This window comes from Hemicordylus capensis, chromosome 6, assembly GCF_027244095.1.
Source record: "Hemicordylus capensis ecotype Gifberg chromosome 6, rHemCap1.1.pri, whole genome shotgun sequence".
Lineage (NCBI taxonomy): Eukaryota > Metazoa > Chordata > Lepidosauria > Squamata > Cordylidae > Hemicordylus > Hemicordylus capensis.
This window is the reverse complement of record NC_069662.1, coordinates 109,231,452-109,257,923: the sequence shown is the minus strand read 5'-3', so window position 1 is coordinate 109,257,923 and position 26,472 is coordinate 109,231,452. Positions and strand designations below refer to the sequence as shown.

The 26,472-nt window shown below is 41.1% G+C and overlaps 1 protein-coding gene across 2 annotated transcripts; it reads left to right on the top strand.

Annotated features, from left to right (window-relative positions):
* Positions 1 to 18: 18 nt before the first annotated feature.
* Positions 19 to 25,947, top strand: NR1D2 (nuclear receptor subfamily 1 group D member 2). Of its 2 annotated transcripts, none has more exons than XM_053263891.1 (8): positions 19 to 489; positions 10,286 to 10,546; positions 13,943 to 14,031; positions 14,680 to 14,824; positions 15,514 to 16,163; positions 19,505 to 19,690; positions 21,379 to 21,589; positions 22,064 to 25,947. In XM_053263891.1, exons 1-8 carry the CDS (start codon positions 474 to 476, stop codon positions 22,258 to 22,260), a joined length of 1,755 nt encoding a protein of 584 aa, XP_053119866.1. In that variant the 5' UTR covers positions 19 to 473; the 3' UTR covers positions 22,261 to 25,947. The 2 variants fall into 2 exon arrangements, with proteins under 2 accessions (XP_053119866.1, XP_053119867.1); XM_053263892.1 differs by lacking the exon at positions 19 to 489 and adding an exon at positions 11,050 to 11,147 and having other exon boundaries at positions 10,412 to 10,546.
* Positions 25,948 to 26,472: the final 525 nt, after the last annotated feature.

Genomic DNA, 26,472 nt, shown 5'->3' with positions numbered 1-26,472 from the left:
GGGGCGAGCTGGCGGGGCGCAGCAGGTAGGGAAAGGGAGGCGGAGAGGTGAGTCACATGGTCAGTGCCGCACTCCCGGTGTCTCTCCTCGGTTGTAGAGGGAGGAGCAGCACCAGCAGCAGCAGCCCTGACAGCAGCCAGCTCAGCAAGAAACCTCCCCAGGAAGGCTCGGTGGCTGCTGTTTCGCCTCCGCCCGCCTCACACACGAGGCACATCCACGCACAGGGCAGGCGGAAGGCGGGCAGGAGGCGCTTCCCCGCACCTCCCCTCTGAGCCCAGCTGCCGCAGTGGCTCTCTTTCCACAGACTGGCAGATACGGGAGGCGCAGGAGCCCTTGAAGGCTGTCAGAAGAAACCCCGCCGTTGCTTCCTTAAAGCAGCTCGGAGGGGGCACCCGCAGCAGATTATTTCCTGCCTCCTCGTTCTTTTCCCCACCCTCCCTTGGTGTCTGCTCCTTGGGAAAGAAGAGGAAAGCATGGAGCTCAATGCGGGTAAGTGGAGAATGCTTTTTTAAAAAGAAAGAAAGAAAATGGGGTGAGCTCTGCAGTGTAACCATACGATGAGTATTACAGAGAGCTGAAGGGGCGGGGGAGATTGTATTTTTAAAACAATCTCTCCTCCCTTGTTTCAAAAAGTTGTCCCTTATGACGACAGTACCTTGACCTCGGATGTGAGCCAGCACGGTGCAGTGGTTAGCTTGTTGGACAAGGATGGGAAGATCTGAGTTCAAATCCCCATGCAGACATGAAACTCACGGGGTGACCCTGGGCCAGTCACTTCTCTCCCAACCTAACCTACCTCACAAGGTGGTTGTGAGGATAAACATAACCATGGGCCCCGCTCCAGGCTCCTTGGAGGAAGAGCCAGATATACATGTAAATAAATAAGCTGCACAGTGGATGCCCCTGATTGCAGTCTAGTACAGCTCTGCTGCTCCCAAAGCTGTACAATGCAGTACAAAACTAAGTCTGGCTTCCCTTCCCTACAAGGAGGGAAAGGGCTAGTCAAAGTGGCCAGTGAGTGTGCCAGGTAATTGCTGGCTTTGGGTTGGGGGTGTGAAGTCGTGCTAGGGCTGCACTCCTCCAGGATTCACCTGGAGTCTCCGGGAATCGGCGTAATTATTCTTCAGAGACTATTGAAAAGCAGTCCTAGAGATTTTCATCGTATTATATACGTGTTGTCGGGGTCAGGGTCGGGGCGTTGTTTCCAGGAATAACTCCACTCAGAGTATGTGGCTGTGTGTGATGGTGGTGGAAGATTATGACCTTAGGGTCTGTGGGGGCTGAAGTTGACTGTCCGGCTGTCCACGGCTTCAGAACTGACACGCCTTTGCCAGGACATGGAAAACTGGTAAAAGAGGATGTCCTTGTTTGGAGCGGAGCAGTCTCTGATTGTGATCCTGCACAGCTTTGCTGGGCACAAGGGGGCTGCGATGTTCAGGGCAGCTCCAAGGCTGTCCGGCGTCTTGGGGTTCCAGGGCTGCTTCTGCTAAGCTCTCTTTTTCCTCCTCGCCCCAACCAGCGCCGCCACCGCATGTGCCCATTTTCACTCTGGCTGGTCCCTGCCCTGGATCTCACATGGACTCGCCGGCCAAGCCATGTGCGCCCTGTGTTTACGTTTGGCGCTGCGTGCGCGCTCATTGGCTCTGCGTGGCTGTGACGTCGGGGATTGCATAATAGGGCCGCGGCGGCTTCGCTAGGCGACCGCGTGTACTGACACGTGCAGCCGGCTGGAGGCCCTTGTTTTGGTGACCTATATCCACGGGGTGACGGGGAAGGGACACGTGGAGGCGGAGGCAGCAGAATCGCGAAGGTGGCGGAGCTGTATAGCCCCGCCTGGCATTGGGGTTTTTTTGGTTCCCTCCCCCCCTCCGCCCCCGTTGAGAGAAAGGGACTAATCACGGCCTTTCTGATTGAAAGGTTCCGCGCTCGAGGAGATTCCCTGCAAATGGAATGAGGCTCTGCTTCCGTTTGGGAGGGGGCGTGGTTAAGAATTGGAATGCTGGCCGGGGCATTCGAGGCTGAGGGGCGGAGTTCTTCCGCTTAAAGGAAGGGAAACACACACAGACCGCAGCCTTTTTAAAAGCACCTATATTTAAATAGCCAGAAGCACAGTGAAAACGAAAGAAAAAGGTGCAGTCGGGAAACGTCTCAAGATGTGGTCTTACCAAGCACTGAGAAAATGTGTGCAAACTGCAGACAGAGAATTACACTTTTAAGATGATGTACAAAGATAAATCGAACGCATTTCGAATCGAACAACAACCAAAAATTTTCCTAAGTTTGGTGGTGGTTCGGGGGCATTGTCACTGTTCTTTCCTCCAGCAACTGACGTTAGACTAAGGTGCTGCCCCTCACGGCTGGTAAAAGTCTGTTTTAATCTCCTTTAATTGCAGCAGAAAATATGCTAAGAGGGCGGGCTCACGGTTCAGATTGCAGAGGAGGGAAGTGCGGAGGTTGTGTTGTATTTTGAAATGCAGCGTGAGGTACAAGAAGAAGAAGAAAGAGTGCGAAGGGACGGAGCCATCTAAATGAGACCTTGGCTGACACTGTTGGCAGCCGCTTTTCAGTGATTACTGTCCATTTTAGCCTAGACTGATGCTTTACTCGGAAGCTGACATGAGAATTGCTCCAAGTAGTCGCACTGAATTCAAAATGACAAGTTTAGGCATGCCTACATTCTTTTAATTTCAATGGGTTTACTCTGAGTAACTTTTCTCATGTCAGCCAATGTGTTTAGTGGAGTTTACCCCCAAGTAAATATATGTACGTTGCTATATAATTCCAGCAGTTATAAAGAGTTTAATGTGCCCAACCTCATTGATTTCAGTAGCCTTAGAGACGCCTTAGTCTGCCTAGGATCTCCTCCTCTGGCTCCACAACAGATCTTCTCACGTTGATGGTCGAAAAAATCTCCTGGTGGTTTAGCTGGCTGTAGCGTTTGGTACTCGTGTATGTGTGTGTGCTTGCCCATGTGACTGGGAGACATCAAAGGCAATTTCTCACATGTACAGACAGTTATGACACGCGAAATGTAACAGGTCGAAGGAGGGTGCAGAACAATCTTATCTGATGATTGATCTCACGGAATAGATGTAGTCAAGTCAGGTGGTACAACACGTACAGATGCCAGAGAAGTGTTACATAACAGTTGACGTTCCGCTCTGCCCGAAACTGTGAGGATTAGAATTATTTTATTATTTATGAAAGAGTTCAAGATCGAGGAGGGATTGGCTGTTTATCTAGCCAATCCAGTGTCTGAAGAGGGGTGGGAATTCCCAAACTCCACCTTGATCCAAATCCTAATGTAAATTTGACTGCAAATCCTAATGTAAATTTGACTGCACCAGCAAGTTTAAGAGCACACAGCAGTCTGGGGATGATTACATAACCACTTTGTGAAACAGATTTAAGTTGAGCTACACGAAGACATTTGGTGAAAGAGTTCTGTGGGAATTCAGTAAGGATAGATAATCTTTAATTATAAATTACATTTATGTTATGAAATATATTTTTATATCTTAGATATACCGTGTTTCCCCGAAAATAAGACAGTGTCTTATAATAATTTTAGCCCCAAAAAATGCACTAGGGCAATTAGCGGTACATCAGAAATTACTGCTAGGTCTTACTTTCGGGGTAGGTCTTACTTTTGGGGAAACAGGATAACATAGTGATAAAAGTATAATAGAAAAGTGCACATAAGAACATAGAATCCTACTGGATCAAAACATCTTGTTTTCAACAGTGATTAGACAGATCCTTCTGGAAAGCCCACCCACAAGACAAAAAGTACCCTCCCCAGTTTACTGTCACTGAATATGAAGATTCAGTTTAGAGATTTAAGCTAATAGCAGTTGATAGACCTATTCTCCATGAAATTGTGTAATCCTTTTAAAACACGTAACCTATATACTGAAAGCCAATAGTCACAAATCCTTTCAAAGCCAGTAGCCATCTCAGCAAATTCCATATGTTAATTGTATGGTTGCGTGTAAAGTTAGCTTTATGTTTACAAAAGAAGGGGGTAGGAATACTCCTCCATTGGAAAGCAGAGAACTGTGCAAAATACATTGGGTTTTTAAATATCCTTATTTATTCATTCAGTTTCTATACCGTCCTTCCAAAAATGGCTCAGGGCAGTTTACACAGAGAAATAATAAATAAATAAGATGGGTCCCTGTCCCCAAAGGGCTCACAATCTAAAAAGAAAGATGAGATAGATACCAGCAACAGCCACTGGGGGATACTGTGCTGGGGGTGGATAGGGCCAGTTACTGTCCCCCTGCTAAATAAAGATAATTGCCACATTAAAAGGTGCATCTTTGCCAAGTTAGCAGAGATAACTTATTTGATTTTCTCCCTAGTCTTTCCATTTTATTGGAGATGGTCATTTTAAAAAATGCAACATCATGCAAAAGCTTCATTAGCAAACAGTACTATACTGGCATGTCTGCATTCTCACTCTCCACTTTGCCTCCGCTATTCTGTTCATAAAAACCTGTGGTTTTATTTTTATTGTTGTTTGACTTCACTTATTCCCATGTCTTTCACTGGAACTAATGGGATTACTATGAAATAGGGATTTTTCATGGTAAAAATGTGGTCTTGAATAAATGCTGTATTAGTGAACAGGTCGACATTGTGTTCCAGAGATTTATAAATTGTCCTTTGTAAAGGGTTTTGTTAAAGTAGTCACTTGAAGTGGTTCCCCCACTGAGAGGATCTTAAGAATACTGGAAAAGTTGCTTACAGTGTCAGCAGGCAATCTAGGCTCCTGTCTTATACATGTTTATTTGAGAATCAGTCCCTTTGAATTCAGTTTGAACTTACTTCCAACTAAACAAACAGAGCCAGCCTACCACGAAGCAGGGTGAAGTGAATCATTTGAGGTGGTGAATTTGGGGGAATAATAGCTCTTGAACTGTCCCTTCCTCACTCATTAACCTTGGCTGCACCTGGCAGCACCACTCTAGCCAGCTCAATTCTGGGCAGAAATATTTTGTCCTTCTCTTGGTGGCTACTGCCAGGCACATCAGCACTCTCCCTCATCACCAACCCAGCAGCAAAGAGAAGAGGCAACATGGCAGGAACAGCCAGATATGAGGGCCGAGGAAGAATGTGCTTGGGTGGAACCAGGAGCCAGCCCTGGTTCCACATCTAATAGTATTTTCTCTCCTCTTCCCTAGCCCCACTTTCCCCCCTTGTCTTGGTAACTCTGCAGGAGGCAAGGCTGTGCAAGTGCCCCTTGGAGAAAAAAAACGCTTGTATCTCTCTCTGTTCTAAAGTGCCAGTTATTTAACAGCTTATGTATACATCAGGACTTTTCTCAGAATATATCGTACTTATTCTTTCCCCCGAAACTGCTGCTGAGTGCCATTAAAATCTGAATCGAGTGGGGTCACTAGAGCTTTAAAGATGAAATTTAGTTACATGCAGTCTTAAACAAGCTTGTACAAAAGGCAATCTTCGTTATTTCAAAAGTATGTTTAGGACTGCAGCTTTAGGGCTCATTCACATGTAATAAAAGCTGTGTGCTGGCTTATCACCAAATGGTAAGCTTCTCGTGCCTATGTTGTAGCTTGTTATGGGAATTGGCTGGATTTTCTTTGTGCCACTGCAAGTGCCCCACAAAGGACTGCAGTGATGTAAAGTAAATTGGCGCAATCTGTACGCTTGCCCCATAGAGGGATTTTTAAAAGCAACCTCCAGGCTAGTGGTTTGGGCCTGATTATGCTCCAGTTCTTAGTATCTGTCTTCTTGAGTGAACTATTGGAAAGCATACAGTGACATAGAATCACTCAGTGTTCTAAGAACTATTTAATGTCAACTCTCAGTAATTTAGGACATTTCCCAAGTATTATCCAAGTATTATCCTTCACATAAGGTACCATTAAAATAAAGCATTTTGATCTAAGACTTAAGCAACATATTCTAAAACCATGGGGGAAATGTCATTTGTGGGTTTTTGCCATTTTTAATGTGTGTAATATATTTAATTCATTCTTTCCTATTATTGAGAAGAAACAAAATGGCTGTTCTACATTTGTAGTACAGAATGTAGATCAGTGGTGGTGGGATGCAAAAGGAAATTGAAATTCAATAAAACATTTCTTTTAATATTTAACTTTAAATGCTTTGGGGTGACTTATGAAACATGGACGCTATTCACATGCCCATGCAAAACTGGGCTACGGGAGTAGGGATGTGCACAAACCGCTTTGGAGGCCATTTACAGGCCTCCAAAATGGTTTGAATGTCTGGTGGTTCTGCCAGTTCAAGGGTTGGGGGGATATCTTTAAGGACGGGGGAGGGTGCTCTTACCCCTCCCGCCGCACACACACCCCCCCCAACGATAATGCACATGTGTGTTGCATTATTGGAACTCCAGGACGGGGCGATCCGCCAGCCCAAGGAGGAAGAACTGCTCATCTGCAGGGAAGGTATGTTTAACCAGCCTTCTCCGCAGCCCACCATCTAGTCAATGTCAATGTCATGTTTATTTACGGTCATAGACCAAAATAACCCACCATCTAGTCCTCGCTGCTCGTGAGAAGAGGCTCATGATGTCTTTTGAAATGAGAAGCAAGTTGATTGTTGACAGAAGTGCTTTTTAAAGTTTTCATTTTGTTCTAGAAGTTGTGATCCCTAATGAACACAACTAATGATTCATCTATCATATTGCCTGGAAAAGGGAATCTTGCTCAGCTTGCAAACTGTCTCAATTACGTGTGTGAATGAAGATGCAGCTCTCAAGGCTAGAGCATTCATTCTGTTTTGCAAGGTGGAATATCAGGTAAAAAGTTTCAAAAGCACTTAAGTTACTTGGGAAGCTGTATCCTGCTGAAAAACTAGAGGGATGCAGATACCTAGAGACACAATTATCAAATCACTTGCTCTGCAGTTGTCCCATTGATGGCCATAGGACTACTTCATACTAAGTTATGAGAATTGCAGCCTAAGTTGTTTATGTGCTTGTGAAAAATTTACCCTTAGGGTGTATCTACAGCAGGGCTGCACAACTTCAGCCCCCCCCCCCCCCCCGCAGGTGCTGGACTACAGTTCCTATCAACCCTGAGATTATTGGCCACTATGGCTGGGGATGCTGGGAGTTGTTGAACAGGTGGTGGGCTGAAGTTGTGCAGCTCTGATCTGCAACATATATGTAAACAGTTTTAACAATCATTCCCTTTCCCTAGGAAACCCAGGCGATTGTACTACAGGTCTTGAAAAACATGTTCTCAACACCTTCATCAAACTAGTTGTTGGAATTCCATTCAAAACACCATTAACCAAAAGAGCACAAGGATTAAATAAAATGTGATCAAAAACACATCTACTAACCTAACTCTTACTGAGCCCTGACATCAGGGTGGATTTGATTTAAATCAAACTGATTTAAATCACGATTTAAATCACGATTTAAATCACTAGCAGGGTGGATAAAAATCAAAAAAATCGGATTTAAATTTAAAAAATCGGATTTTTTTGATTTAAATCGGATTTTTTTGATTTTTATCCACCCTGCTAGTGATTTAAATCGTGATTTAAATCAGTTTGATTTAAATCAAATCCACCCTGCCTGACATAGAGGCTATTCACATGTGCAGCATAAACTAGGCTAAGGGAATGTGTGAGAACCACCGGGAGCCATGTGGCTCCCAGCAGCAGCAGCAGCAGCAGGCCCTTTTAAGTAGCCTGCTGCTTAATCAAGGTTCATCATGGGGACACACTGGGGGGAGGGCTCCCAGTAATGCACTGTGCACTTGTGCAGTGCATTATTGGGGCTATGTGGGTGGGGTGCCACATGGTGGCGCTTCCCTGCACTCGACCCCCGGAGCGCCCAGGCACAGTGAGGCACAGGCGGCCCACAGGAGAGCCGCCTTTCTTCTGGGCAGCTGATCCGCCCGCCCAGTGACAGGTGAGTGCTTGTCTGCAGGGAGGGTCAGGCAAACCTACTCTTCCCGCAGACCATTGAGAAGCTCTTCTCACCGATTGTGAAAAGAGCTTCTTAGAGTTTTTGATGAACACATTGAGCAGTTCTGGCTTGTTCCTTCTCTTGTCCTGGTCATAGTACAGGCCTGGGGTTCAAACTAGCCGAGTTCTTCTGTGATTTCAGCTTTTGCTACAGTCACAGGACTGATCATTCTCTCCAGCCTGGGCTAGCAATTTTTCAGCTTTGACTGGCCTCAACTCCTCCACATGGACTGGACTCTCAGTTCCTTCAGCTTTCTGACTTCTGATCTCTAACTGCACACTTCTGACTTCTTCCAAGACTCTTCAACTCTGACTTCCAAAATTCAACTTCTTCACTCTTCAATTGGTGTCTTCAGTCTCTTTCTGCTAAAGCAGCCTTCTATATATACACATTTTTTTCTCTGACCATTTTTAAACAACTCAATCAGTACAACTTAAGTTCCCTCCATTTTACAAAATGCAACCAATTAAATCAAAGCTCCTTTTCCCTCCAAAATTAACTCACTACATTGTATCATCCTTAACCCAAAGATCTTGCTTGAGCAGAAACCATGAACTTTTGACCCTGCCAGCTTTTCTCTTAACACATGGACTTTGCAAGCATTTTATAATCACTATCTTTAATAATGAAAATAATGATGAGGTTTTAGGAATATAAATGCAGTAATAATACAATTTGTTTACAAGGGCTTATTTACAACAAAACAAAACCCAAGAGGTCTAGGCCCTATTCATCCACAAATTCATACATAGAAACACTGCAGTTATTTTTCAGTTTGCAAATATTAAATTGTGGCAGTTGCAATCTTTAGATTGTCCCTAACCTTATTTCTTCATCTTGTGTGGGTGCCTATCACTTCCACTGCTTTTCTGTTCCCTTTCTGTACTTCAACCTAAAACTCTTTCAGTCCTTCCAGTACTACTTCTATACACTTTCAAAACTGTAACTCCTCCTTCTCCTCTTCTGCTGTACTTGAACTTTTAAACTTTTATTATTATTATTTGTTTACACTTATATCCCGCTCTTCCTCCGAGGAGCTCAGAGCAGTGTACATGGTTATTTTTATTCTCACAGCAACCCTGAGAGGTAAGTTAGGCTGAGAGATACATGACTGGCCCAGAGCCACTTTGGTTTCCAGATAATGGTCTGATGCCACATAATGCTGTCACAGCTAAGCAGGTGCTGAGAATCCTTTTGTTCAAGATTCCAAGCTGTCTTGATGGGAGTGTTTGGAGATCTTGTCACCCTTTCTGTGGAGAAATAACAGGGGATGTAAATGAAGTGCTAAGTTCTTTTAGAAAATGCTGCCAAGTCTTATTAGACTGATCCCACCTTTTTGCCAATGCACTCAAAGCGGTTTACATTTTTTTTTAAATGGCTTTTATTCACAGGGATGCACAACTTTGATTCTCCAGCTGTTGGACTACAACTCCCATCATTCAATCTGTTGATCACTATGGCTGGGGATGATGGGAGTTGTAGTCCAACAGCTGGTGGGCCAAAGTTGTGCAGCCATAGTCTAGCAGAACTGATTCAAAAGGAATGAGGAGGAAAATAAAAACATGTTACAGTGTCCTGGTTCAGATTTAGTAGAAAACTCTGGCTTCCTGCTACATGAACAGCGTCTGCATGCTACACAATCATATGATTTCAGTTTCCATCTCCTGCTCTTTATACACAAGTGGAAGATACAGAAATCTTTTAATCTCACTTTTACATTAATCAGAGTTCCATGTTGTGTACAAATTCAAGGAACTTTGGTTTCCTTCTAACCACAGATAAGGTGAGCAAGCCAGGACCAAACTCCTCTCAGATGGGAAAGAGCAGAGTTGAAGAATGTAGACTCATGCAGTGTTCCCTCTAACAGGGATTCCCAGATGTTGTTGACTACAACTCCTATAATTCCCATGCAAAATCCATGGCATCTGGGGATTCTGGGAGTTGTAGTCAGCAACATCTGGGAATCCCTGTTAGAGGGAACACTATCCATGGATTACAGAGGGGCTCATTCGTGTAGTGAGAAAGTATTAATTCCTGTTATGTCTTAATAAAGCCATTGTTTTGGGTCCATCCACTGATTTCTTTTCTTCCAGAACTTCAGAAACAAGCTATCTATGCTGAAATGTTTGCTTTCCAATCCTGTCCTCTTTGAGTTGACTTCGTAAACTGTACCTTGTTTTAGAAGGTGTGGTTGAAGGGTACAAGCAGATGGTGCAGAACATACACTAGATTCTGAAAACCAGAAAGGCATTTGAAACTAGGGGGTGGGGAGAGAGAGAGAGAAGTATTAATGCTTTCTTTCTTCCATAGGTGGTGTGATTGCTTACATCAGCTCTTCAAGTTCAGCATCTAGCCCTGCCTCGTGCCACAGTGAGGGCTCAGAGAACAGTTTCCAGTCGTCCTCTTCTCCTTTACCACCATCACCAAACAGTTCCTCTTCAGAGGGCAGCTGTAACACCAAGAGCAGAGAAGGCTCTGAAGGAGCACCAAAGAGTGACCGGCTGGATGATTGCATTAAAACAATCCAGTCAAGCGTTACTGGATCAACCAAGGGCAATAGTGGAGTTACAAGTATGTATGCTTTGGTAGTAGTTTCCCCTTCACTTATGCTTCATTCAGTTGTCATGTTTCCAAGTTTCCTACAGGCTTCCTCTCCCCCCGCCCTTCTCGCATGTGTGGATTCTTTCTTTCTTTCTTTGCTACAACCCTGGTTTGCTGTTGTGTTCACATCATGGCCAATTATGGATAGTGTTAACCAGAGTTTGAATCAAAATTTGAGGAAATCCTAGTTAATGCTAACTACAGTCCCAATTCAGAAGTAATGGCAAACTATGGCTATAGCAAACTATGGAAGAGAGGGAAAATCTGGAATCAGATTGACAGGAGAGGGGAGGAATGTAGCTGTAGTACATTCTGGAACTCCGAACCATAACTGGAAAGCACTGCATCTGAATTGAACCTTAGTATACTCATGCCAAATACGTATGATGTATATCACCTGAGGCCTGAGGGCAACCTCTGCATACAGCCTATTGTTTACTTCAGTACTTAACCTCTGGCTTCCTTCCTTCTAGATAGACTGTAGCTCTGGTATTCAACCTCTGGCAAACTGGAGCTGCTGCCTCACAATGCAAAGTGGTGCCAACAGGCCATGTTGTCCTGTGGTCCACAAGTAAGTTTAAAGTCAAGACCTGATCACAAAAGAACCCCCAGACCTATTCTTCAAATGATAAAGCAGTCTTCCCCATCTGAGGCCATAAATATTTCCAGTAGTGTAGAGGATGTTTTAGACAACTTGACATCTTGTCCTTGTACATTGGAAGCTAAATACAGAACTGGAAATAAGTTTTTAAAAAATATTATAGACCTTTAGTAGTGGGTACTCAGGATTACAAAATTAAGTGTAACTCACACTGATTGTTTAGGTTTGAGATTTCAGAATCCTCTAGCAGTGACCCAAAGCTGCTCTTGATAGAGCTTCCCTTTCAGGTTGGGAACGGGATATCACTTTTTTAAAGGAGAACAAGTCCAAAAGGTTTGTTTTTAAAAAACTAATTTGAAGTTTTTTAACAATCTTTAACAAGACTGCTTCAAAATATTTCTTTAATGCATCTTCCACAATTCCATAGTCTTATCAGTAACAGCACCCAAATTTCCCTGTGTATATGCTTTTTATGGCTGGGGTTGATGGCAGTAATAGTCCATCAAAAGCCCAAGTTGTGCATCCCTGCTCTAAGGCTTTATGTCACATATATAAGTTACATGATTGCAATGTGTGATGAAAATTCAGCAGTGATCCTTAGACATAAGATTTATACGTGTATGCATTTATGCTCTGTAAATGTGAAATAAGCATTTAAGATATTAACCTTAAATTTCATTGCACTGCCTTCAGAAGTAACAGGACATGAAAAGTATTACTTTCAAGCATTTAAAGAACTTTAATAAACACAGGTCTGCTCTCTTTAGACCAGGGCTGCCCAACTTCGGCCCTCCTGCAGATGTTGGACTACAAGTCCCATAATCCCTGACTATTGACCACAGTGGCTGGGGATAATGGGAGTTGTAGTCCAAAAACAACTGGAGGGCTGAGGTTGTGCAGTTCTGATTTAGACTATACATATATCTGTCCTTTAACTAACTTCATATAATTTTGATTATTGTTAATCATTTTTGCATATTTGACTTTTTCCAGAGGTTAATTTGAAAAACTAAAAATCATTTTGCTTTGCTTTGCTTAGTGCCTAAATGATTGCTCGTCCTCACAATTGTTGGAATTGTCTGAATTGCTAGTCCTCACAATTCCGGAATTTTCTTCTACTCGAAATCTGCTTCCTACACAACTCAAAATAACAATCTTTCCATTAATTATAAAGTCAACATCAAACATATTTGCAGCTAATTTTTTTTAGTCTTTGGTATTTTTCTTTCTGTGTTTGTGTGTTTTGATATTATTAGTTCCCCCCAGTATGAAGATTTCAAATAACTTCCAGCTAATAAAGTTATTTCATAGGAACAGCATTCCAGATCTTCACTTGGTACATGATTCTTAACCATTTGTGCTAGTGTGTTGGCAGCAAGTCAATGCATTACATTGCTAACATTATAATGGTCTGGGACACAGAGCAGATGAATCTGTTGGTATGCCATTATAAGCGCTTATGTGTTAATGCAGCAAGTATTAGTTACTAGCTACTTTTGTGATCATAAACATAAAGGTCTCAGCCAGTCATTGGGCAGGCTGAAAGCAGAAAAATATGGATTGCAATTTAGGTACAGTAAATTAACTGTTGTCCCAGTCTTGCTGGGTGTTGTGGTAGGGAGGAAGCTTTTCTATGATGGCAACAGACACAGACCACACAGGCTTTGTAAAGTGTTTGTTCTGGGGTGCCGGGGTGCCATTAGCCAAGGCAACATTGCTCTAAACTCAAGGAAACCTACATGTGATATGTACACTTGCTGCCAGAGGTGCTTCCTTTCTGTCACTGTTGAAGCCTGACTCGATGTCCCTGTGTCAGAGGGGCATTTGGTTTATTTGTCTGAACAGGTGGAAGAACAAAGGCTTGCCCACTCTAAATGTGGCATTAAGTTCAATATTACACTCCAAGATTATGGAAATATTTCTGAAATACTGATTGGCCTGAGAGAGGGTCAGAAGCAGCAAAAAGTTCTTTAATGATCTGGGGAGGGGAAGTGGAAATTAACACAATCCGAAATGCATGAGCCAATAAACAAATCTGAAGACAGGCTTGCTTCAGAATTGTGCATGACCTTATTAGCCAAAAGCATTGAATATATTTGAGCCACTTGGTTGTTCTATGGAACCTCTTGTGCCTGTGCTTCTTTGATTATTATAGGTGGCAGTGGAAACCAGCCATGCTCACAGCATTTTGATTGAAGATGAACAGCACCATTCTATCCTATTTTATCAGAAATAAGTCCCATTGAATTCAATGGGACTTACTCTAAATATGTTAAGTTAGGGGACATATAAAATGTACAATAAACCAGCAGTTTTACTTCCTGGAAATAGGTGGAGTGCAATGTTGTTCTTTGAGGTTAACATATTGTCCTTCAAAATGCTAGTAAATAGATTTTTATTCCCGCGTTAATTTTAAGGCACTCAAAATATGCATCTGTATGCATACATTTTGGAGCTGTGTGGATGTCAACTGCATTTTAGTCAAACATATTGGAAGAGTGTGCATCTGCATATAAATCTTACGTCTAGCAGTCCTTCCATTTTGTGCTTTTGCAAAAGGGTCTTTTTTTCTTAATTGGGGATTTGAGGTGCATATATGCGTTACGTTAGTGGTAAGGCAGTTTGAATCAAATTTTTGTGCCCTCTTTTAAATAAAGATTCTATTGAATTTACTTCCAATTAAATTTTATTAATTTAATTAAGATGTAGCTGTCTTCTTTCCCAATAATTCTACTGGGTTTTCATGCCTCTTTTCCTACTTATAGAATTCAGTGGCATGGTCCTGCTGTGTAAAGTCTGTGGAGATGTTGCTTCAGGATTCCACTATGGGGTCCATGCCTGTGAGGGCTGCAAGGTAAAGTATATTATCTTTGAACATCATTGTCATTCGAGCAGTTCCATAGAAATTCAGAGATAAATAATAATAAGCGATGAGAATGTTGGAAGAAAGTAAATTTGTATTACACCACTAAAGCTGTAACCCAAACATTTTTTAAAAGGCATACAGGTTCTCTTAAACAAGTCCCATTACTCTTGTGTTTCTACCTTTCTGAATAATCAATAAAGTTGGAGGTGAATTTCTTAAAGTGTATTTACCAATGAGGTTTGTTGGAAGTGGTGATTTTGGGATACTAACTGGCATTTTTTACTCTTGCCTTGTGGGCTGTTGTTTGAGTTTTATATTGTAGGAGGAGGAGGAGTACGATGAACATATCTATATTTATATCTATATCAATCAATATCACAGTCAGATGATATAAGACTTATAAATTTGGATGTTTTCAAATGCAAGTTGCAAAAGGAGATTTTACATATTTATTTATGTAACAATTGTCTCTCAACAGTATTTGAGGAGGTAACAAAAAAAGCACGTTTACAACACAACCACTTCGTGTTAAATCATTAAAATATTAACACAATAATTAAAACAGTAAGCATAATGATAAAAGCAGAAATAAAAATAGTATGGAAGCTTGAAACACAGAACTGTTTACTCTTCCAGGGTTTTTTCAGAAGGAGCATTCAGCAAAATATCCAATACAAGAAGTGCCTGAAGAATAACAACTGCTCTATAATGAGAATGAATAGAAACAGGTGCCAGCAATGCCGATTCAAAAAATGTTTGTCAGTTGGGATGTCGAGAGATGGTATGTTCCTGTAATGAGCAGTGACACAAACCCTCTCCCCCCTCCTCCCTATTCCCATGCCTAGTATCTGCCTTAAAGGTGTCAAAATGGTCGGTGTCAGTTTTGCTGATGCTGTTCTCACTTCCACTGTGATCATACCTCTCCTTGCCACCGTCCTCTGCAACCACACACAGAAAGTGCTTCCTGCTTTGCATTCTTGCCACTTTTTGTGGGAGTAGGGAAATAATAGGAACATCTTTGCTCTAAAACCTGAACACACACACACTGGTGTGAGGGGTAGAGATTGATAGAGGGGTGGGGAGAAAGGAAGTGGTAGTAAATCCTGGACTGCCAACTCTGCTAATTCTTGCCTAGGTTGCTCAAACCTGTAGATTTCCCCGCCTTTGCACAAATGACCCCACCCCATTCTATGCCACAGATTGATCTTTAGATTACACTTAGTTTCAAAAGTAGTCTATTTTGTGGCTTGGGGCAGAAAGGGCTGATGCTTGAAAACACAACCAAAGCATCCCACTCCCTGGGCTGTGAGAAGATATTTCACATTACTTTGGCTCCTGGCCTTCATTTACATATTTGCTGTCCAAAACATATTCCCTGGTTTATTTGATAAGCTTGTTTGTTTATCCATAAAGATGTATTTTGCTAGGATTTGGCATGACCGCATCTATTCTTTTGTTGTTCTTTGCTAGCTGTTCGATTTGGCCGGATTCCTAAACGTGAAAAGCAGAGGATGCTGATTGAAATGCAAAGTGCTATGAAGACCATGATGAACACTCAGTTCAGTGATCACTTGCCCAGCGAAGTATTAAAAGATAGCAAAGAACCAGTGATCCTACTGCCTCAGGAAGAGCTGAACTCTAAATTGCAAGAAAAGCAAGAAAATACCAACATCCCCTCTTCTCCTCCCCCTCCTCCCTCTGACATTGTTAAGGAAGAAGTGATTGAAGTGATGGTTAAGGAAGAAGTGACCAGTGCCCATAAGGATACCTTTATGTACAACCAGGAACAACCAGCAAATCTTTCCACTGTTGTGCAACCTCGAAATGGGGAGAGATTTCTAAAATACATTGCTCAGTATAATTCTAGTAGTGAGCCTGATGTGGGTAGGTTAAGCAGCACCCACTATGGTGCAAATGAGCAACATTTCAATGGACAGTTTAAAGGACAAAACAGTATGCATTATCCACATGGACATGACCTTTGCTTCACAAGCAGTCACTCTATGAACTTTACAAATGGCTTCACTCTAAAAGGTTGCAGTAGGATGCCTGAAAATAGCTTTCCTCCAAATGAGACTAGGAATGCCTACTTCCGCAGCACTGGAGGCAGAATGCATCTGGTACTGTGATTGTTTATTAAATGAAATAGTAGTACACTAGACTTAATGACAGAGAAGTAATAAAGAGAGAGTATTGGGCTTTGGAATAAATAAATTGGTAGGTATTGCCTGGTGCCAAAGAACCTCTTTCCAAGCAAAAATGTATGCATTAGTCAGAATTGGAAAATGGTTCATAGTGGTGGATATTTTTGGCAATATTTCTAATAAAATGTGTGTAACTAGGTGATACCTCATATGTCTCTCATATGATTACTAAATATTCACTCGTATGATTTAGCTTCACTTTGAGGCAGGTCTCACGCTCAAGGAGACCCACCTTGGGAGGGTTAGTGGGGAGAGTGGACTTAGCCCGCTCTCTCCGCACACGAGCAGGCAGTCTGCTCCGGGCAGCCAAACTGGCCACCCACACGACTGCTGGCTCTGTTACAGAGCCGGCGGGAGCTGGGAGGATTGGGGCCACGCGGCCCCCGGAAGCTCCAGCATACCCTGCGCGAGTGCACAGGGCATGCTGGAAGAGACCCCTGAGCCGGGAGGCAGCTTTTTGCCTCCCCTCCGGGGGTCTCCTCATGAGGAGCCTTGCCACATGCTGTGGCTCCTCATGTTGGCCAAAAACGTAGCCGAGCCCGGTGGTTCTCATGATGGGAGAAAATCAGGCTAACCTCTGCTAGTCCAACTTTCTCCCACCTTGTGAATAGCCTCTTTATGTTTTATTAATCTGATTCTCCAAAACTGTTAGGACAGAAGCCGTAGTGGCCCACAGGTGGCCGGGGACAGTAAACAAACTGCAGGTGCAGCTTTTTCCCACACTCCTTTCCCATTCAGGCTGCCTTGTTCTGCCTTGCCCCCCACCCCGTGTTGACCCCAGGTGTTGGTTAACTGGGTGAATGGCCAGCCTGCATGCTTGGGGTTAACACAGCAGCAGGTGAGACAAAGCAGAACAAGGCAGATGGGGTGAGTAGAGGAGAGTAGGAGCCAGCCACACCCGTGGCTCATTTAATGCTTGCCCATATGGGCCGCTAAGGGACAAAATATAATTCATTCTGATTCTGACTGTTCATTCATATGTCACTCACACGGGGACACTCCTCATTCAGTTTGTCACTCCCCAATAGCTCTCAGTACAGGATGCAATGAACATTATTGTAAACAAGTTCATATCAACTGTGACAGTATATTATCCAGCATCCCTAGATATGCAGAGCTTTCCCCCACTAAAGGGAATATAAAGTTAGTAAGCCAAAGCCTTGTAGCTCAACATTTGTTTCTTAGGTGGTTAGAGATTACATATGGATGTACATAATGATCAAAGCACCTTCTGCGATCTTCCTCATCCATAAAATAATTGCTGTGTAAGAACTCAGCACTGTCACTTCGGAAGTGTGGTTGGATGGGTGTTCATTATTGTACAGTTTGGGATATTATATCATTTGGAAAGCTGTTGTACACATTAGTTTCCTGAGCTACATACTTGCAACCAAGTAATTTCTATTGCACTTCAGAACTGATGTGCTTTTTTTTTTTTTTTTGCTTTTTTTTGCACTTCATGGATAATTATGAAAGTGTAGAGGAACAATTGTTTGCAGCAGCCCTAAAATGCTACACCTTTCGTGTGCGTTTATTAAAAAAAATCAAAAAACATCTGCATGGAATTCAGTCAGATGGAACCCCTTAGGAATAGACTTTAACTAGCATCTAATGAAGTGTGAATTGCTAGAAAATGAGTGTCAATAAATCATGAGCAGCTATATTTCAATGGAAAACAAGGCATTTTCACTTGTGAGGGTTAAAGGCACCCTTGAGCCTCTCATGCTGTTTATGTGACACGTATTGTTAATGTGGACTAGAAAGCAGAAGAGAAATAAAATATATGTTGTAGCATATTCAAGTTCTATATTTGCATTACCAGTTAGTTTAAGCCTTGTATAAACATGCCCTTGGTGCTAAGATGAATTGGGAACAATTAATCATTATATTGAGGGCCACATCAAAACATCACTTTTTCACAAATGTCTAGCCATTCTTTGCTACCTGACATATATTGTGACCTTTCTCCCTCCAAAAATCCACTGGCATAGCGATTCCAGAATTACAAAATATACGATTCTTTTATTATTATTATTATCATCATCATTATTATTATTATCATTATTATTATTATTATTATTATTATTATTATTATGTTTAAACAGTCAGACAGGTGTTATTGACTGGTTTGTTTTATCCAGACATTGAGTCCTTCCCAAGGACCTGGGATGGCTGAATTTTATTGTCAATTGTTATAGATATCGTCGCAGAATATAGGCTGTTCCCAGTAAAGCTGCTTTTTGTAATTGGCTGATGGTGATTTCTGTGACCCCTATGGTGTTGAGGTGCTCTTCAAGGTCTTTTGGAACTGCACCCAGGGCGCCAATTACCACTGGGATAGCAATACCAGTGGATAGCAGAATAGAAGAAAAAGAAATAGAAAAAATAACCAAATACAAAGATCTACAAATTGAAATTGAAAGGCTGTGGCAGAAAAAGACCAAAATAATAATAATAATAATAATAATAATAATTTTATTATTTAATTATTATTTTATTACATTTATATCCCACTCTTCCTCCAAGGAGCCTAGAGCGGTGTACTACATACTTAAGTTTCTCCTCACAACAACCCTGTGAAGTAGGTTAGGCTGAGAGAGAAGTGACTGGCCCAGAGTCACCCAGCAAGTCTCATGGCTGAATGGGGATTTGAACTCGGGTCTCCCTGCCCTGGTCCTAGTCCAGCACTCTAACCACTACACCACGCTGGCTCTCTTTTCCTAAGAGTGCATTTACAAATATGAAAATATAACGTGTGAAATGACTCAGGAAGAAATTTGGGGAGTTAACTTGGACTCCCCATGTAAGATATTTCACTACAGGGTATTATTTACTAGGAAGCATATGAATTAGAATCTAACATTTTGTGACACAGGGTAGCATCCAAACCAGTCATTCACAGAAGTACGTTCACTCTTGTAAGGGGAACAGGCACTGATTCCTTCCCTCTTTGCCACCAACGCACATACACACAGTGCTTTGTCAAAGTCTGCTTTGGAAGTCTCAGGAACGATTTTTGTGGGTAACAGGATGGGGGTCACCCCTTTCCCCTTGCATCCCTCTCCCCCTGCATGAGCGGGACACACTTCTGCAACTGAAAGACTTGTCTGATGCTTGCCAGTGTCTCCAAATATGTTTGTTTATGAACAATTATTCATGTCATAATTTGTTCTGTTGCCAACACTTTTGAAATGATGGAACTACCTGGCTGGTTATTTGGAATAGAATGTTGAGACTCTGTGTGTGTTAATATCTAGGTTTGCCCAATGAACAAGACTCCTTTTGTGGACCCAAATAAGTCTGGCCATGAAGTCTGGGAAGAATTTTCCATGAGCTTTACCTCTGCTGTGAAGGAAGTGGTGGAGTTTGCCAAACGTGTTCCAGGCTTCCGCGACCTTTCCCAACATGACCAAGTAAACCTTCTAAAGGCTGGAACCTTTGAGGTGTGTCTTAGTGAATACATTGCAAGTGTGTGGTTTGTGTAAGATACAGTATTGTTGGAGCAGATTTTGATGGGGCACAGAAGGTTACAAAGGGAAGGGTGAAGGTGGCGGTTAGTGAATTAAAATTGATAAAGTTCATTGTATCCATTTTGTTGACTTGGCAGTTGCATAGAGAGAAAATAATTGCACACAAACTCACTACTCTCACTTGTACTTTGACCCAGAAAGTCTGTTCAGCCTTCCTCTTATTCCTACAGGATGCCAACATACCATGACCTTGGATGTGGGAAAGTGTGTCAGGTCTGCCCTCCCCCTACACATCTCAATCCATAGAAACTGGATGGGTGTGTGTATATAAACAGACACACTATGTGCACTGCCTAATTCATGCATTGGCAAACTTAGTAAGGCACAGTCTTAGAATACATGATGCAGCTACCTTGCTAAAGTGAAGCAGCTCTGGTCAAAGCCTCTAAAACAGGCTACCTATAAATCCCATGTATACCACCTTGACTTCTGACATGGAAGAAAGGTGAGATATAAATGTAATTATAGGTAACAACTGGCATACTGTGACATATCACATTGCAATACATTTACTCTTTAGAGTGCCACAGATCTCTGGCTGCAGCAGAGTAAGATGGCAGTTCCTCTATATAATGAATTCCAGAACTTTTGTACTGCTAAGTAAAATCTGATCTGTTAGTGAACATTTCTTTGTGATGCAGAAAAATCTGTTGCTCTTTCTCTTTTCCTACTACATACACCTGTATCCCAAATCAGAAAGAGTGAAATATGTTTTGGAAGGCGTGCAATTTTGTAACTAATTACCACATCCAGAACCTGGATATACAGAAACAGATAGGCTATATAGAAGCAGAAAGAAATGCTTCTTGTGTCTCGTTTATTTATTTTGAATAATCTCCTATACAATAATTTCTGTATACTTCATCTGAACCATAGTGTGTTGTTATCTGAAGTGTTCTCTAGATGAGTTCATATTGTCTACACCAGAGTTGCACAACTTTAGCCGTCTAGTGGTTGTTGGACTACAACTCCTACCATTCCTGACTATTGGCCACTGCTGCTGTTGATGATAGGAGTAGTAGTCCAACAATAGCTGGACTGCCCAAGTTGTGCAGCCCTGGTTTAAACAGTACTTGGGGGCATCTCTTCATCTGTGTATAGCCTAGTTGATTTAGAAAGCTGTGTAGGATGCCTTACAAACAAACCAATAATTTAAATATAACCACTAGTCCCACAGTAGAGATGGTCTTGCATATGAGGAAGCCTGTGTACTATGCAATCATTTCTGCAGGGAAGATCCATGAAGCTGGAATAATGTTTCCGTGTGTAGATCACCCTTGATGGATCCAAATGACTTCATTGGTTTACGTATCCAAAGAAAGATAGCATGTCCTCTCTTGCCCTGAGTAATTGTATCAAAACCTACTTGTCAAACAAATACATCAAGCTTGTAAAACTCAACATTATCAGTGTGTTGAGTTAAATATTTATTTTCTCCCTAGTTGTGTTGTTTCATTGTTCATATTGACATGATATTTTATTATCATATTTTTGGCTGCCTTGTGACATGTTTTGATAGCACGGGATGTAAATATCCAAAATAAATAATTTTTATAACTACCTAGGTGACTTGTTTTTAACTGCTCTTTTCTTTTGACCAGGTTTTAATGGTACGGTTTGCATCTTTATTCAATGCAAAGGATCGTACTGTCACTTTTCTTAGTGGAAAGAAATACAGTTTGGATGATCTGCATTCAATGGGTGCAGGTGATCTGCTCAACTCCATGTTTGAGTTTAGTGAGAAGTTAAATGCCCTCAACCTTAGTGATGAAGAAATGAGCTTGTTCACAGCAGTGGTCCTTGTTTCTGCTGGTAAGGAAACAAAAGTTATTCAATACCATATCACTCTATATATAAAAACCTGTCTCCTCATTTTTTCTCTCTCTTTCAAAATTAAATCTAGCACTGAAGAGATTTACTGGGGTTTCTAGAACTCCTGGCAATTAAGATTACTTCTTACAAATCTGTTCAATGAAAAGCTACAAACTTCCTGTACAGACATGCATGTATTCATGTTTTCCTAGTAATATATAATTCAGTAGAAAATGTAATAATGTAGCTTTGTATGTCAGATGGTTAAAACTATGACAATCTGCTTATTTTTATGGTGCTAGTTTGTGCAGTAACAAATGAAATTGTACCATAGACAAATAAGGGGGCACTGCCATGTATGTAATGGGGAGTTCCCAGAATTCATTGTTGACTTTGATATTATCTATTTAGCACACTGTTAAGCTGCAAATCAAAATAGTTTCACTCACATCTAGTGTTTTTCTTATTCCTTAGAACGATCAGGTATTGAAAATGTCAACTCTGTTGAAGCACTGCAAGAAACACTAATCCGTGCACTCAGGACCTTAATCACAAAAAATCATCCAAATGAAGCCTCTATATTTACAAAACTACTTTTGAAACTGCCTGATTTGCGTTCCTTAAACAACATGCACTCTGAAGAACTTCTAGCCTTTAAAGTTCACCCATAGGCTTTTACCTCTTTTTATTTATATGATGGACTTGCTTCATGTTAATTAACTGTGTGTATTTTGTGCTAAAATGTTTGTTTATGTTGTACGTACCTCTTGTAGAGAAGAACTTGCTGACTGTGTGATGGGTAGATGTTCTGTTGTCATGCATTAATGCTTCAGATTGAACATTTTTCCACACAGGACAACTTGGCCACAGCTTTCTTCTAGATTTTTCTCAAACGGCTCCACTTGCACTAAAGCTGAAGAGGTTATACTAAATCTTATGGATATAGACTGTTAGGAATTTTGCCCCTACAACAACAAAGGCCAGTAACTTCCTCTGTTATAAAAAGAATGCACAATGGATATATGTAGAAAACTGAACTTTGGATGAATGACACTACAGTGACAGGGCCAAGAAGACAGGATTTATTTGGTTTATCCCCTTATCAAGTGACACATAACATTTTGCTTAGGAAACACAAAAATCTGCTCATGGTTTCACTAGTCTTGTTTTAGGCATTTTCATGGAATGTCATAGTGTATACCATTTTGGTTGCTCTAGCACAAGCACACCCTTACTCTGTGTGTGTGTGTGTGTGTGTGTGTGTGTGTGTGTATAATATGAAGAGAGTTGCTGGGCTGTTCATGGCTTCATAAAATATGTATGTACATATCTCCGTGTATGTATATAAATAGTTCTAAATAAACAATATGCGTATAATTGCCCCTGGTGGCGCAGTGGTAAAACTGCAGCCCCTGGTGGCGCAGTGGTAAAACTGCAGCCCTGTAACCAGAAGGTTACAAGTTCGATCCTGACCAGGGGCTCAAGGTTGACTCAGCCTTCCATCCTTCCGAGGTCGGTAAAATGAGTACCCAGAATGTTGGGGGCAATATGCTACATCATTGTAAACCGCTTAGAGAGCTTCGGCTATAGAGCGGTATATAAATGTAAGTGCTATTGCTATTGCTAAGTGCTAATTTCTTCACAATATTTTCAACTGTGAAGAATTTAACCAAACAAAAGAAGGTGACCCACTGAAGCTACCAAATCAGTGCTTTTGGTTGTGTACTGCTGAACCAGTTGTCTTGAGAGTTTGTAATGTTTTGGAGAATTCCAGGTTAATATTATTGTGGTGTATATATTAACTTAAGAAGTGCAGCACCAAAAATGCAATCAAATCAAACTTTTGAAAGGAAGGATGGGAGGTACTACATGGGACTGCTGCCTTTAAAAAAAATTCATTGCAACTAAGACCCTTATGTGCTAATGCATGCTTAGAGTGTTACTAGGGGGTTGCTGGACACTTTGAGGTACATCTGAGAAGAAACTTTCAGATAACTAATAGTATCTATGTAATTTTAATGGAGAATGGTGAAAATTTTCAAGAAAACTGTAAAACAAATACAGGCAAACTTCATTATCTGTGGATTCGATATCTGCGGTTGGATAATTGACACCCAGCCTTGGCATATGCAGAAATCATATGATTAATTTTCACATATCTGTGGTTTAAGACGGACAGAAATGACCTCAAAGGACATTTCCAGCTCCCATTTTGTAAAAGGGAGCCATTTTGTGGCTCACTTTTTAAAAAACCACACATTTCTTTCCATGTAAAAGTGGGGAATAATGGAAGCATTTGGACTTTTGAGGGGACATTGCTGGATAGTTGGAGGCCGCAGAGCATGGTAGGGCACTTCACTTCACCTGCCCCATTTTTGCTCACTTTTATGCAGTTTCCCAGCCTTCAGGAACCTAACCCCAAGATGCCATTAACGCAATGCTCTGTTAGCTGTGGTTTCATTACTTGCAGTAATCTGCTGGAATGGAACCCCCATGAATAAGGGGTTCACCTTATGCATGGTATAAGGATATCCTTATAATAGCCTTATAAGGATATTATATTATTATTGCATCTTTTTATGTGTTCCGTGACAATATTACACTACACTGATATGCTGCTTGAATGCTAAAATGAAATTGGGATACAAAGATGTGAGACACTGTCATTGTCTCTGATGCTTGTGTTTTATTTCAATTATGGTTTGTTAATGTTAGAGATTTAAAAGATTTTTAAACCTCTTTGGTGTACACCACAAAGTGTACTAGGTTGTCTGATACCAGGTCTATTTTTGTATACATTTGCTGCTCTTTTTTTTTTAATGCCAGTGACAAATTTCCCTAAATAAGGATGTGCTTTTTAGCCTGATATGCTCTATCTCAAAACAATATTTTCCTATAATATCAAGAGGTGAAAGCACACAATGCAATTGTACTTAAATTAACCCAGAATGTTAATAAAACTGTTTTGTAGAATGAAAGGAAAAATTAACAGTCTCCTTTAGGATGATTCCCCACCTTACAATCTTTGATATTTTATCTGAGGTCTGCTTCTCTGTGTATTACTAAAGGTGCAGTTTTGCAACTCCAGAGAATGATGACATCATGGATTGGATAGATGTTGCTTAAACCTGGTATTACACTAAATCAATTAGTGTTTTGCTACCTGTAAGATTGATTTGGAGATATTTTATGGAATAAAACTTGGAGCATTTTTTATGATTGCTTTTTAATTTTCAGAGGCTCTATTTCAAAATTTAGCAGTCTAATTCAATGGGAAAGGTGCAGCTTAAAAACAACAGCATTCTGACAGAAGGGATATTACATCACCACTATTCTTATACTGTGGGGGAAAGCCCCCTGTCCTATTTCAGATGACATAAATTGCTCATTTGCTGCTAACATACCTATATGCAACATATTTTTGTATTTTGATTATAGAGTTTTTCATCCTATAAGCCATTTTGCATCCATTGCTTAAAGTACGAAGAAAAAAGCTTTCTTTATGCCTCCGTAAATGTCTTAACGTTTACTATTATGCCACTAGGAATGTATAACAAGTACTTTGGAAGGCATTGCTTTTTTGTTTGTTTGTTTGAAATTAGGTTGCATATAGGTAGAAAATTATTCTGAAAGATATATCCATCCATGGAATTTCATTTTAAATAAAATCTTCCTGTACATAGCAGAGGAACTTTATTTCCATAATTTATTTATTTTTTTTGGAAATAATATTTCCAATATTATTGGAACAAGGAACTGTTATTCTATTCTTTTTTTTTTCTTTTACAAATTTCTAGAACCAAGATCAACTTAAATTTTAGAATATGTCCTGTGTTGCAATCTCTAAGGCTCAGAACTCCAGTTACACTGGCTAAATCAGAGTTGCTGTAGTGCCTCTCCATCCTTCACTGGTGGGGTAATGGGAAGATCCCGTTAAGCAGCTTTCCCATGGCAGGATCCATCTAGATTAGCTCGATTAGCTAGATTAACTAGATTAGCTCAGATGCAGAGGGGAACTTCAGTGCGGGCCATTCTGTATATTCTGGGCTTCTTATGTCACCTGACAGCATGGGAAGGAGCAACACTGCCATGGTTCCTGTGCTGCAAGGAGTAATACTAGAGCCAGTCCTCAGTGCTTTTATCCTAAGAAGCCATTTATTGTAAGGTCCTTGCTTTACCATGTCACTGGTTATACACTTGTTAAATACCAAGAAATATTTCATGCCAGACTTCTAAGTACTGTAGATGGGACATTGCTGAGAAATAATGAAAATGTACTGTATAAACTAAATAATTTTTTAAATCTGATTTTACATGTTTTAAAGGATTAAACTATGGGCATTATGTTGTCAAGTAGACTGGTGTGTGTGTGTGTGTGTTCTTTTTTCTTTAAAGCACTATTCATTGCCCCAGTCCAGAGCCCCTCAGGCATTTCAGCATGTACACGGAGCATCATGTGGCCACCCACAAGGGACAGATCAGCTATTCACGCAAAGACTGTATGTGGAAAATTGTCTCAGGAAAGTAGTGTGTGTAAGTCACTCCTTGTGCACTTGCACCCTCATGCCCACAAGAAATGGCACTGGAATTGTAATACCTGTAAGAAATTTATTTGGAGCACTTGGTTGCACTCCACAGTGCATTTACTTATATTTGAAATAAAAATATTTAGGCACTGTTGTTGCAGAGACAGTTGTACTTAAGTTCCAATTTGTATGTGAGAGGCTGATCTGGATAGGGGACTGTGACAGGCAAAGGTCCTACACCACAACCCAGTTCTAATTTGGATCAACCATAGGATGTTGTGACCACTTAAAATTAAAAGCTGGTTTTAAACTAATGGGATAGTATCAGAATGAACTGCTCCCGTCAACAACCGATTA

Bases quoted from the DNA above. Each gene is read 5' to 3' on its own strand.
- NR1D2 (XM_053263891.1), top strand. The intron at 14,032-14,679 runs GTAAAGTATATT...TTACTCTTCCAG, and splicing joins ATGCCTGTGAGGGCTGCAAG to GGTTTTTTCAGAAGGAGCAT. The intron at 16,164-19,504 runs GTACTGTGATTG...GTTAATATCTAG, and splicing joins CTGGAGGCAGAATGCATCTG to GTTTGCCCAATGAACAAGAC.